The 14,212-nt window shown below is 37.4% G+C and overlaps 1 protein-coding gene across 1 annotated transcript in view; it reads left to right on the top strand.

Annotated features, from left to right (window-relative positions):
- Positions 1–288: 288 nt before the first annotated feature.
- Positions 289–14,212, top strand: part of LOC121866233 (ras-related GTP-binding protein A) — a gene marked incomplete at its 3' end in the record, with an annotated part of 51,327 nt that continues 37,403 nt past the window's right edge. Inside the window, 5 exon segments of the mRNA XM_042365849.1 lie at positions 289–513; positions 3,398–3,497; positions 10,462–10,528; positions 12,539–12,642; positions 12,930–13,048. Coding sequence (XP_042221783.1) covers positions 502–513; positions 3,398–3,497; positions 10,462–10,528; positions 12,539–12,642; positions 12,930–13,048 — 402 coding nt within the window.

Consider the following 14,212-nt stretch of genomic DNA (forward strand, 5'->3'; position numbering starts at 1 on the left):
AAGAATAACAAAAGAAAAAAAAAGAAAATAAGCTAGTAGCAGGTCTTATTATAAGAAAGACGTTCAGATATTTATTACATAAAGTTAAAATTTATTAAGCCAGGAGAATCAGTCTACCCTAACCCAACTTTCTTTATATTTCGTTCTCTTTTAAAGAATGACGTGGGGTAAATACTCTCCCTCCCTCACTACACTCACGTGACTCTGATACTGCTCATACGCCCATAAATGTAAAACCTCACTCCATTTCCAATTAAAATAATGTAAACCGTACAGATAACTTACAATATCACTTACTAATTATTTCCTTAAACCACCACGTATCTAAAACTGATAAGTATAAGATAAATTCTATAGCCAGACGAATAGACTCTTGAAATAACATTTAAGGAAGACTGGTAGCCCCTCGTGCTACAATGTAAACAAGACTAGGGAAGGAGAAGGAGCTGCCAGCCTACGTCGAGTGAATTTCTTCTATCCTCAGTATTTGACGAAGACAAGATGAAGAAAAAGGTTCGTTGACACAATTATCGTAATATTAGGGAAATAATTAGTCTATTTAACCTTCGTTCACTCCTGAGTATAATTAATGCGAACAAATTAAGTGGATTATAATGTTGATGGTTTTTACTTGTCTTTTGAGGGATTAGTCGTCTCGGTCTCGGGGTGTATTGTGTTAATTGTGTAGGACCTCATTATGTTATAGGCACATACAGGGAGAAGATAAGGGTAAAGGAGTGAGGGGTTTATGGAGGTAAGGGTTTGGGTAGAAGGAAGTGGCAGATGTTGGGGGTGAGAGCGAGATATTTAGTATTATCGTTTCGATCATCCTGCGAATTTTAGGATTTTAAGTTAAGGTAATTATATAGGACCAACCTGCCGGCGAAATTGATTGAAAACAATTATAAAAACTCCGGATTTTCATTGTTATATTACAGTGGACACTTGTAGTTTGTGGTAATATGTAAAAAAAAACCGGATATTTTTAAAATAAACGCTACTTAACATTTGTGGTTATGAAGAACAGACCTACCCAACCAAACCAAACAAACCTAACTTCAGCAGTATATTAAACAGAAAGAACTTACTATAATATGGTGAAATTTGAGGCATTTCTGGACTTGAGATTATATGGCAGCATCGGCACTATGCAGCCCAGCGGGTGTCATAAAGTCACAAAAAATTGGTAAACTTAATTTAATCTGAGTTAATAGATCGAGTGCATGTACCTAACCTAACCTAACACAACACAACTCAGATTAAATTAAGTTTACCAATTTTTTGTGACTTTATGACACGAAATAATAATCGAGAAGTGATTCACAGCCCGATTTATGCTTGTAGGACCATCATTTGACTTTATTGCAACTACATTTGGGTACATTTGGGTTCATTTGGGTAATTACTCGCTCCCTCGGTACAAGCACGCGATCTATTAACTCAGTTTAAATTAAGTTTACCAATTTTTTGTGACTTTGTGACACCAAATACTAGTCGAGAAGTGGTTGGCAGTCCGATTTATTCATGTAGGACCATTATTTGACTTCATTGCGGCTACATTTGGGTAATTAGTCGGACCGCCGAGAAAGGATTAAGTTAGGTTAGGTTGAAGTTATGGTTATTGTGCAGATTACAGCAACCAAAGAATTCCGGAAATTCACTTCACTCAATCTATAGAACTATTTTTTCTTTTATCAATTTATTATATTCACTTCAGTCAGACTCTGACTCTGAATAAGGTAAGAAATACTGCAACGGCTATTGTTATTATTGTGGAGGCTGACCACGTGACTCTGGGTTATTACCTAGCATATGGCCTTCACCCCCTGCTAGGGCCGTTGGGGGCGGAGGCCCCAGTTAAGTGGGTAGGTAAGGTTAAGTTTGGTTGTATTGTATATCCACAAATCACTCGTTTTTTTCCTCTCCCTCACTCAAAACCCAGAATTCCCATGCTCTTCCCCAGTGTTGTTATAGGAAGGGGAGGGGGGGCTGAATCACAAACGAGTGATTTCCGGCAAAAACGAAGGTCAGATTTGAACTAATCACATCAGAAAACCATTTTTTTTTCAAATTCCGTGGTTGCTTTAATATGCATATTTACCGAAAATATGTTTTTTCCTGTGGTTTGGGGTATTATTTCACTTGTTGCTAAAACACGATTCTCGACAATTTTACATTTGCAATCAGTAATTTTGACAATTCTAAGGCTCTTTTCTTCAATGGCATTTCTGGTGCAAATTACGTTTAAGTGAGATATATTACATTTTATGTATGTTCGTACATGGCGGTACACATGCAAAAAATCAAACAATTTTGGAGCTCCCCAGTCAGGTTAAGTTAGGTTAGGTTGGTTGGGGTTTTGTTTTCCAATGGTTTTCAATGTATTTTGAACACTTTTAACCTTGATTTTTACAGTAAATCTCTAGATTTTGAGATGGGAGGGAGGGGACCTAATCTCAGAGACTATTGATTTGAATCAGAAATGAAGGACAAATTCGTTCATGACACAACAAAAACCACGGAAAAAATGTAGTTTCAACTTCAATTTCGTGTAGTGGCAACAAGTTAAATTTTAACGTTTTTTGGGTGTTTTAAACGATTCTGAATTACTGAACTTCCAAATGGGTGGATGACCAAATCGATAATTTTACCAGATATTTTGGACAAAGATTCATATTATGTCCCAATGGGAATTTAATAACCAATATAACTTTTTCTTATATTTTTCATCATGATTTGAAAGAATATGACCTTCATTTTTGTTGCTGATGCATACATTATATTTAAGGACATGCGACCATAATTTGAATAAAGTGGGCACAACTTTGAAGATGAGGTATTTTGTGGTGTTAAAAAACAATGTTTTGTGCAATATCACTTTTATGATATTTTTCTATCCTGGGTCTACTGAGGAAATGCTGCCGACGCTTGTGAGCACAGTATCTGCTACTTTGTGTATGTTAGCAGTTTATTGCAAGTGTAATGTGCTCTTTGGGGGGGGTTCTTTTTTTTTAAGATTAAAATAGGAGATAACTTTAATACCAGGGCTTTAGGCTAGTTTAGTTCATTTTATGAATAAAAAGTTATGAATGTAGTAGTACAGTATTTGCTACTTCTGGAGTTTACTGCTAACTTAACACTGTGGCACTGCTGCTTTCTATAATTTGCCCTTTATTAAATGAACCTAACCTAAAATACTACAGTTATCTTGTATTTTAATATTCCAAAATAACAAAATAAATCCTTTTTATATGTATGAAGAGAAACCTAAATGGCAGAACATTCTCTTTATTTATCCATCACATTACAAAGTCATTGCCATTACATTACTGTATACAGAGATGTTTAAATCATGTTTATGTGTTGATGCTAAACTGTTAATATTGTTGTTGTTTAGGTGTTGCTGATGGGTAAGAGTGGGTCCGGGAAGACCAGTATGAGGTCTATCATATTTGCCAACTACATTGCCCGAGACACCAGTCGCCTTGGAGCAACAAGTGAGTTTTATTGACATAATAGAACCTTTTGTTTTCAGGTTATTTATGTATTTTTCATACTGAGATTAACCCTTAAGCCCTGGGTTAGGGGGCTGGTGGCAGTACCCCCCACCCGGGGTTAAATCGAGAAAAAATCAAATTTTCCAAAAATAATTTTTAACCTTTTAAATTGATAAAACCCCAAAAATAATAAAAAAAAACTATATATTCACCCTCGAGAAACTTCTCTGGCCGCGCAGAGGGAGGGAGGAGGGGGAGAGATAAGGAGACAGTGTTGGTTTGACAGCTGACGCTTGTAGTCCCTCAGCACTTAGCAGCTATTTTTTGCTCGCCTTTGTGTCCGAAGTGGCCAATAATGTATGTACAGTCGACCCTCGTTAAAACGGACTAATAGGGGGGGAAGGGTGTCCGTTTTAGTCGATTGTCCGAATTAACCGATTTAGGGGTTAATATTGCATTATACAGCTATGTGTATGTTTATTTGAGGGCCCCATCATAGGATTCCGTTTTCATCCCATTTCAGGATGCCTGAGTCCTCCGTTTTCTCTTAATCTTGGAGTGCAATGCACCAGAGACTTCGTTATTCCTTAGTTATGACACAGGATTTGATATTGCAACTGGGGTTGCAATTGTTGAGGCAACTTAGGTATGTCTGATTACAGTTGGAATATTCAAGATCCATTGTGAGTGATGTTTAAAGCTTCAACTGTCTTTATGGTTGGTAAAACTTGTCAAGTCTGTCAGTCTGAGTGGCATTTGTGAGGCCGTGTGTTTGTACAACCGCTAAATATATAAATATATAATGTAATGGTAATTATCAGAAACGCACATAGGCATGACTAGGTTTATTACAAAGTGATGAAAATTATACGATCAATACTGTACAGTGGGTAGTCCACAAAACATGTAGCCATGTCTCTTTATTTTAGTGCCCCGTCATAGGAGTCCGTTTTCTCTCACTTCAGGACGCCTGAGTCGTCCGTTTTCTCTTAATTTTAGAGTGCAGTGCACCAGAGACTTCCTTATTCCTTAGTAGTGACACAGAATTTGAAATTGCAACTGGGACAATCCCAGAACCAGAAATTTGATATGGACAGTTCAGATTTCCCTCCAATTTATCCGAAATCCGGATTAAAGGGGTCCGAATTAACGAGGGTCGACTGTATTTACTGATCTTAATACTTATTTGCTATAAATAATTCTTTTAGAATATTTTATTTGCATAATTTTTCATAAAAAAGTGCTTGGCAACAATCTCCAGTGGGTTGCCAATCTGCCTGACTGTCTTTGTGTTTGGTAGAACAAGTAATGCATAAGATAATAATAATTCCACAAATAAAAACATTTATAACATAATCATAGCATTGTTTCACAGTAATTCTACCCTACAATACAACTACACAACTTGTATCAATATTACTTTGATACAGCATGATAAAATCGACAAACAATGAAAATGAAACAAATAAAAGTAGGTAATTATGTTTAGGAAGCTTCCCTGTGGAACCTGATAACCCACGCTGGGCGTTTAAACAATGGCGGGAATAGGTTCGCGTTCTGGAATGTCACCCGGGGCTTAAGGGTTAAATGAAAATGGCAAGTTAATGAAAGATAGGCTCAAAAAGTATAGTACTGTACAGGTATCCTCGCTATACAAATTACAGCTAACCAAAATTCTATTCTTACACCTCTTTTTCGCTATATGAAGGTGATATATACTTGTCCCATTATTGGTCTAATTGAAAATTTAAATTGATCATCAGGCGAGACCCAAGAGTCAACTGGGGTGATCATTTTGGCCACCTGATGTGCATTGTTCTGTGCAAGTGAAGTGCTCCCTCTTTATCTGTCTGTGTTCATGCCATCCTTTTATGAAGCCGTACACAATGACATCTAAGCATAGTGATGATTCCTCTGCTGCCCCCACCATTGCCAAGAGACCCCACAATCCTATGATAATGTAAGCCAAGCTTGAGATCATGAAGCATCATGAATGGTGGCAAATTTCAATGTCAGGTAAGGTAATATACTCTACCAACTGTTTATAAATATTTTAGTAATTTTTTTCTTCATAGGCTTAAGACCTTAAATACCGGTCTTTTGGTAATTGTGTAAATTACGAGAAAAAATTCAAAGCACAGTAAGCTTCACTGCAAAATGTCAATACATACAGTATTGAGTTTTATTGATTGGGAACTGATTTAATGTTTTTTTAGGTATAATACAGTGATATTTTGTTGGTCAGGAACTGAACCCTATTTTCCAATATATTATGTTATTCACCATCCAAAAATTTGATAATCTAACCCATTCGAATAGTGAGGGATACTTGTATTAAGAAACATACTGATGTAATATTCATCAGTTACTTTTTGGTGTATTTCATATTATCTGCTAAGCTTCACTCTCTTAGGGACTTCCTGCTGAGGTGGCAGCCATGACATTTGAGTCTTTTATTCACTTATTTCTTGGCAGCCATGACAGATGAGTCTTTAATTCACTTATTTCTCATACCCTCTTTATTCCTTCCTCTTGCCCCTTCCCCTGTTCTCTCTCTGATGTACAGTAGAACGTCGATATAACATGAGATACGTTTCAAGAGAGATCGCTTTCAGAAGATGCATTTAATACTGTATATCCTAATTTTTACCCACACTAAAGCATACTAAGACAAATTACGTATCAGTAATACTACATTATTCAAAAACAACATTTTAAAAGATCAGAATCACATTGAAATATTACACGACCGTTAGCAGAGGCGGGAAAAAAATGATGTTGTTCGCTGTCATATTTCTTGCCTCTGCTGATGGTCGTGTAATATTTCAATGTGATTCTGAACTTTTAAAATGTTGTTTTTGAATAATGTAGTATTACTGATACGTAATTTGTCTTAGTATGCCTTACTGTGGGTAAGAATAAGTATATATTAAATGCATCTTCTGAAAGTATGAATTTGCCACCAGAGTTTAACAGTTAATTCATGTATAATACTTCTGATAAAATTCCTACGTGCTTATGTTTGAAATAATGAATGTATGTATCTTTATATAATTTAGCTAAATATCTTTCTCGTCAGAAGCGGTCATACCAACGATTATGAATAAACTCATTTAGAAATACATCATTACTTCAGGACAAAATCGCACTGATTTGCAACAGCCAATCAGCTGAGAAAAAACGCACTATAACAATACAGTGAGAGTGAGTTGCTGACCATCCTACCCTGTCCTCCTGTGGCGCCGCACTGGCGTATAGCAGTTGCGACAGACAGCGGCAGTGCGAGTGTACTCTGCCAGTGCAGCGGCCTGCCTGTCGCTCACGTATGCAGAGTTGAATTGACTCGTCAGTCGCCACTCCACTGCCAGTCCTTTCATCATTCATGCAGTGTTGTATGAGTCAACGAAAAAAGTGGCGCCGCCAGCGTCAGCATAAACTGCCGAGAAATTTGATGCCGTCAGCGTCGGCGTAAACGATTTCATAAATTGACGCCGTCAGCGTCAACACCTAGCATCAGCGAGTTTTCAGTGACGTTCAAATGCAGCCCCGAAATGCGTATTCTCCTGTGTATGGGAGTAACGTGCAAAATCAAAAAATATTAAATTAATTTTTAATCATTTATTATGATTTATATTATATCATATTAATTTTTCATTTGTTCCCCCTCAAGAACACTAGCATCTCAAAGTGCTTGTCGCTCATTCTGCTGTACTTGGGCCTCAAGACGTCCTTGCCCATGGAGAAGTTGACGAACAAATTGACGCTTGACGTTTGATGCTCTGCTCAGGTAAAAAGTTGACTGCGTCACCTGCCCAAAAAATTGACGTTAGCGTTAACAAAAACTTGCCGCCGTCCATTGACGGCGTTAAATTAACGGCGTCAACGTACAACACTGCATTCATGTCAGAGGCCCCAGGGGCCCAGAGGGTGGGTGTCGATGGCTCGATGCAAATGTAATTGAGTTCTAGTGCAACACTAGTACCTCTTTTTCTAGCTGGAGTGTATAGTTATACTGTACTATATGAATATGTAGAATGTTCTCCTTAATGTTCAAAATTTGTCACAAAAGAGTCAGAAAGTCTCTCTCTCTCTCTCTCTCTCAAGATTTTATTCAACTTGATTTGCATACTCGGAATAAAGTGATTCATTTCCAAGTTAGCCAGTTAGTCACGATTTCCTAGCATCTTTCGTTTTCTGCTTTCAGGTCATTATCATGGCATCTAAAAGAAAAAGGACGAGCCCTGTGTGGACTCGCATGAAAAAAATTGACCCAGGAAGTGTTGCTTGTGTCCTCTGTAAAGACAGCCTCAAATTCTGCGGTAGCACTTTATCCTTGACAAAACATATACGCACCAAACATCCAACAGAGTATGCAGAACTCCAAGAAGAGCAAGAAGGACATGTGCTGGAACTGGCAGGAAAATCAAGCAAAAAAGAAATCATGACACAACCAACCCACTTTGCTTGAAACAGTCAACAAGAAGAAAACTTACAAAGCAGATTCTTCTAGGAAGAGAGAATTGGACCAAATTGTCATGCAAATGATCGTCCAAGATCTACAATCGTTATCAGTGATGGATGACAAGGGGCTTAAATGTCTGGTCATTGCATTGGATCCACAATATGAACTCCCTAGTTGGCGAGAATTAACAAGAACCCACCTTCCCAACATTTACGACCAGGAAATTAAAAGAGTAAAAAAAGAGTTGAACACAAATGCTGTTTCACTGACCACAGACATATGGACCTCTAGAACTACAAAAGGATTCATCACAGTAAGAGCTCACTTCATTTTGCCGACATGGGAATTAAAGTCGGTGGTACTGGAGACAATTATGATGCAGGAAGCACACACTACAGCTAATATTGCCGAGGAATTAACAACCATTTGTAACAGCTGGAGCATTTTGAACAAAGTCTGCTCTGTTGTTACAGACTATGCAGCCAATATAACTTCAGGTGTGAGCAACATCATGAAGCTACGTCATTTACCATGTTTCGCACACACACTGAAATTGGTTGTAAGAGATTCTATTAAAAATACTGAGGAAGTTAAACATTTGCAAGAGTAAGTCAAACAGATCGTCACCTTCTTTCATCACAGTGTAAAGGCATCAGATAAATTGAGTAAGCTTCAAGAACAACATGGTCTACCTGTCAAGATTTGCTATAGTCCTACTTAGAACTAAGACACCTAAGAGACTGGAGTTGATCAGGTGTTGCCACATTTGTCTGGTTTATTTATTTATTGATTCAGTATTATATTCTCATATGATTGGCCTCTTATGATTTTCATCAAGATTAATATAACATCTTAAGTAATAGAGAAAAAATACAAGACTGTATGTAATTTGTATTATGACTTGAAAATAAAAGGATAAGCTGTATCAGAAGATTATTTACTCAAGATATGTTCAGGTGAGAGCTTTCAGCAGACCAGCTTACAACAAGGGTCACTATAACACACTGTATAGTATTTGATATGAAGATACCTTTGAGTGTTATATGATGACTCAGTTTGGCTACTTGTACATGTACTTAGACAAATGATTAATGAATAAATCAGGGTATATGCAGATACATAATGCTGTACTTTACACTACAATATTACTTAAGTGATAAATACACTACAATATTATTTATTAAGTGTTGATAAATACACCGCAATAGTATTTATTAAGTGATGATAAATACACAACAATACCTGTTTGCTCTTTGTAAACAAATGAGTATGAAATGACTCATGGTGTTCAGTGTAGGATTCTTTTTTCAGTAAAGTTGATTCTTTTAGGATAATATTTTGTCAACCTGTCAACAAATGATCCTAAATTATATGAGATTTGTGGTGAAATTGCATAAAGAAGTGTTAAAGGATTCTTGTGGGAAAAAGAGGGAGGGAACCACCCACCCCGGGTACCTCCCCCACCCCTCTACCAGCTGCTCCCAGATAAACATTCGTCTTCCACATACAATATACTCCTACACTTATTTGTTCTTATTTTTATAGTACTGTACAGTATACAGTTTTATCTTTATTCATGAGAAAAATTCTGTGGTTTCGTACATATTACACTACGGTAAATAACAATCATCTCGGTGACAACCAGACTTGCATTTCCAATTTTCAACCCAGAGAGTTCTGTTTCGTATTTATTTTTTTATTTTTGATGTAATATTCTTTTAATAACCTTGTTATACTGTACACTTAAAAGCCTTAGTTGTTGAAGTGCAGTAATAACATAATGACTGATTTTCTTTAAACAGTTCAGATAAGCAGTGTTATCTCCCTCCCACCCCCATCCCATCCCATATCTTCGCAATTCTCGGACTTTCGCATTTCCCGGACTGGGGTCTGTCCCAATTAGTTTGATTTATCGCGGTTCTACTGTATAATGTAAAACTTGATTGGGTAAATTGTTTCATGAATTTATTAAACAAAACAATGACATCCTTTCCCAGTCCTTGTTGAGAAATGGAAGTATCAGAGCTGAATGTTGAAAAGTTTGGGTGCTTGTTTGTGTGGTGGGGGCGATGGCTGGACAGCGGACCTGCCCTCCAATAAGGGTGGGGACGGACTTTACACCCTCCACCTTGACTGTGTGACAAACTTAGGTCCGGGACTGTACATCTGTTCCATTATTCACACTCTCTGCCCCCTCTTAGCCAGTCTGTGCTGTACATCCCATACTTTTCATTATTTCTCACCCGCTCCAGTCTTTTAACTCGAGATGAATTAAGTTCATCTCAAGTCCATTTCTCTTTGCTCTTTACTGTACTAAGGTAGGATTATAGTACAGTATTCCTCAGTTCCTTCTTCACTTCCAAACATAAATTCCTTTCCTTAGTGATACTTTCCAGAACTTCAGTGTACTTCCTCCTATGTAATGTTCTCTTCCTGGTTTTACTCTGCATTTTTTTATCAGTTCTGGAATAAGTATTGATTAGTTGTTTTTGTACATTGCAGTTGATGTCGAGCACTCCCATGTACGCTTTTTGGGCAACCTGGTACTGAACTTATGGGATTGTGGAGGGTGAGTATGGTGGCCATTACTTCTGTGGTATCAAGCATGTTGGGGTACAGTGGCTGAGTGGAGACAACTCTCAATTCTTGTCATGAGGGTTGTTGGTTCTATCCCAGGGAACCCCCAGTCTGCCCATCTGAAAATGGGTACTTAACTATAGTTGGGAAGTGAAGGTGGTTAAGTGCCGGTCATACTGCCTCCTTGTATATTGAAGGTTTATCAATATACAGTGGTCCCTCGGTTAACGAGCGCCTCGGTTAACGAGTTACCTTCCATAAGATTCTTAACTTCGGTTGACGAGCAATCCCTCGATTAACGAGTTTTTACGAGCCGACCTCAACATGTTTTCGCTTGCATTTGGCGGTCCACCAGCTGTAGTATTAGTCTGCCATTACAGTAATCGGTTCTAGGGCTTATATTCCTTACCACTTTAGTAAATATCAAGAAGTTTACAGTATTCAATAATTTTTAAAGTTTAATATTAAATTTTTTAGTAATTTTAACAATTATTGAACATAATTGAAGGGAAAGAAACTAGTTTCTGGCACGCCATCCAGCCTGGCAACACACCAAACAGGTGTTAGTCTCTCTCTCTTTTCAGTGGAGGTAACATCTTGCTTGAGACTCTCTTCAATTAAATGCTTTTTTCTGTGTTTCCAAGCAAATTATTGGTCATTTTGAAATTTATTTTACATATGACAATATATAATGCAGTGCAGTGTTGATTTAAAGAAAATAATCTTGAATTACACCAAAAGAACTAAAATTTTGTGGGTGAAATGGCGCCATGGGGTGACTTCTCTTCCACCCCAATGCCTTCTCTTTTCCCTTCTCCTCCACCCCCATTCTAATTCCCATCATCATCATCATCATCATCATCCAGGAGCCTTCTACATACACACCTCAAAGTAAGTGTACTTTTCTACCCTTTTTGTTGAATTTAGGCAATTTTTGGTGAGCTGTAACCAATTACCCAAAAACCCATTGAAACAATGGTTTCGGTTAACGAGCAACCTTCTAGAACGGATTGTGCTCGTTAACCGAGGGACCACTGTACTGGGCCAATGAAACCCACTTTTGCTATGAATGAAAATAATTATTAAATAAGTGAAATCTATGATACTTATGCAAATGAGTAATGAGGTCCATTTTATAAAAAATATACCATAAGGTGCTTATTACTTGTTATGTGATCTGATCTAAGAAATGGAACATAAATGTAATTCTTGGGTTAGGAGCATATTTGAAGCCTTGGAGGGTATACATTTAAATTAAAACATTTGCCCATTATTTGGAAGTATTGAAAGCTAAGTGTTTTTAGGTGACACCCTCTGGTGAGCAACTCTTGTTAGTGTGCATATCGGGAATGGAGGTCTGGTCAGCCCATTCTCACATTATTATCCCTTTTGACATCTGGAGCCAAGGTGATGATCACTCATCCCTCCTCGTCACAGCCACATATCTCAAATATTGGAGATTAGATGCAGAGGTTGGAGGCCTGTTTAGAGTATGTGTCCACCTAGGCAGCACACCCACCCACATAACGTCTGTCATGATTCCAGGACTGATCTTAACTTTTAGTGAAGCCAGCAGCTTCATAACCCTCCCTCCTGCTTGGGGTCATGTATAGTCATCTGGAAAACTAAATGAATTGAAGTTAACAGTTCAGCTCTGGAATCATGTTGACCTTAGGCCAGTGTGTACTGATTAAGTGGACTTCAGCCTCCCGGGAACAACCTTTGTATGTAATCTACCAGCTACCATAGAAAGTAAGGCAAGCTGGGCTCACCCTCTATCCCAAGCATGAACAGTAGTAAAGCCGCTTAGCTACAGCTTTACTGAAAAATGGGAGTTCAGAGTCAGTCCTTCATTTTTCTTATTTAAGTCTGAAACTCACCTGTTAATGACTATTTTTTTTTACCCTTTCCATAGATCAGGTTACTAATGTCATCAATGTAGCAAATCATTAATATCAATTAACTATAAGAGTACTACATGTAGCCACACTTTATTCAACAGGCAAGAAGCATTCATGGAGAACTACTTTGCTTCTCAGAGAGACAACATCTTCAGAAATGTTGAAGTGCTCATTTACGTATTTGATGTAGAGAGCCGGGAATTGGGTGAGTGAATCTTAGAATTAATATATGAAGTAACTAGCATTCAAATACAGTATTGGAATGTATATAAAGTACAGTATAGTTATGTTAAGGCTCTTTTTTTTTTACCCAAATTTGCTAAAGTCCTGGCCATCAAATCCATTGTGTTTGATGTTAGTTGTATGTTCAGAAATTAATGTTTGCTCTGAGAGAGGTAAAAATAATTTGGAACAATATCTGATATGTCTTAAAAAGGATAAAAATGTTTGTTCTAGAGGTAAATTATTTTATTTTCTGTGTGTTTTACCTAGAGAGAGACATGCATTACTACCAGAGCTGCCTGGAGGCCATTCTGCAAAACTCGCCAGAGGCTCGTGTCTTCTGCCTCATACACAAGATGGATCTGGTCCAGGATGATCAGAGGGACATTGTAAGTAATCATTGTAAATACAGCTACTCCTCGACTTACGACCACCCGGACATACGACCGCCTCAGTATTACCAAAATTTTGTCAAATTACTTATTTTCGAGTCCCAACGTCAGTGATTGCGCTGTGTACTGAAAATTTTTTCGTTTGTAATTCACTTTAAAATGGCTGGCAAGCTTAAAAGTGAGAGTTTTGTGGTGCTGAGAAGAAAAAGAGACACCCATTTTAGATTTTCTATGTATTATTTAAGAATTTTCGACTTACGACCATTTCGACTTACGACCTGGATTTGGGTCCCTAACCCCATCGTAAGTCGGGAAGGAGCTGTATTTGTTTATCAGAGAGATCTTAAAGTATTAATTTGTATTACATCTTGTATTTTTCAGTAGCATAGGATCAGGCCTGAGGAGGGGGGGGGCTGGGGGGGCAAAATCCTGAAAAGGGTAGGGTAAAATGTCCTAGTTAGTATGCACAGTTCCTAAATACATACACATATTTGTAATAAAACAATATTGTGCTCGATAAATTGAAAACTCGCTCCTTGAATGTTGGCCAATGGGATACCTTCAGTTACCCTTATGGTGAATTTCTTAATGATCTAATTTTAAGATATAAGTTTCTGGGAACTTTTTTTATTCCAGTCATTGTATTTTTTATGTGCTGTTGTTGATGAAGTCTTGGTTGTGCTTATGAATTAGTGTGCTTACTTAATTTAGCTGTCGACTCCATCTGGCACTGATGCATTTAGAATATTTCATATGTGCATTTTGAGGAAGACAGTGTCTCAGTAGCTGTGTTCCTAAAACTACACACTCAATATGAATAATTCCAGGGTAGATGGATACATTACATAATTAGATAGATAGAAAAATATCTACATTGACAGAGAGATAGATAAACAAACAAATATATAAATAGGTAAATAGATTTTTGGTGAGTTTGTATGTTTATCCGAGTTTTAAAGCATAAAATATGTTATTAATCTGTTTTCCTTTGGTTTGAGCTAATACAATATAAGTAAAAAATTATGAATATACTGTACAGCAAACCCCCAAAGTAACGGATACTGTCTACAATGGACCTCGGCTTTAATGGACCCGCTGACCTGTTCGGAATAGGTTCATGTATTACGGACTCAGATCCATTATGGTAAAAATAATTAGGGA

The sequence above is a fragment of the Homarus americanus genome, unplaced genomic scaffold, assembly GCF_018991925.1.
Source record: "Homarus americanus isolate GMGI-L3 unplaced genomic scaffold, GMGI_Hamer_2.0 scaffold32583, whole genome shotgun sequence".
Lineage (NCBI taxonomy): Eukaryota > Metazoa > Arthropoda > Malacostraca > Decapoda > Nephropidae > Homarus > Homarus americanus.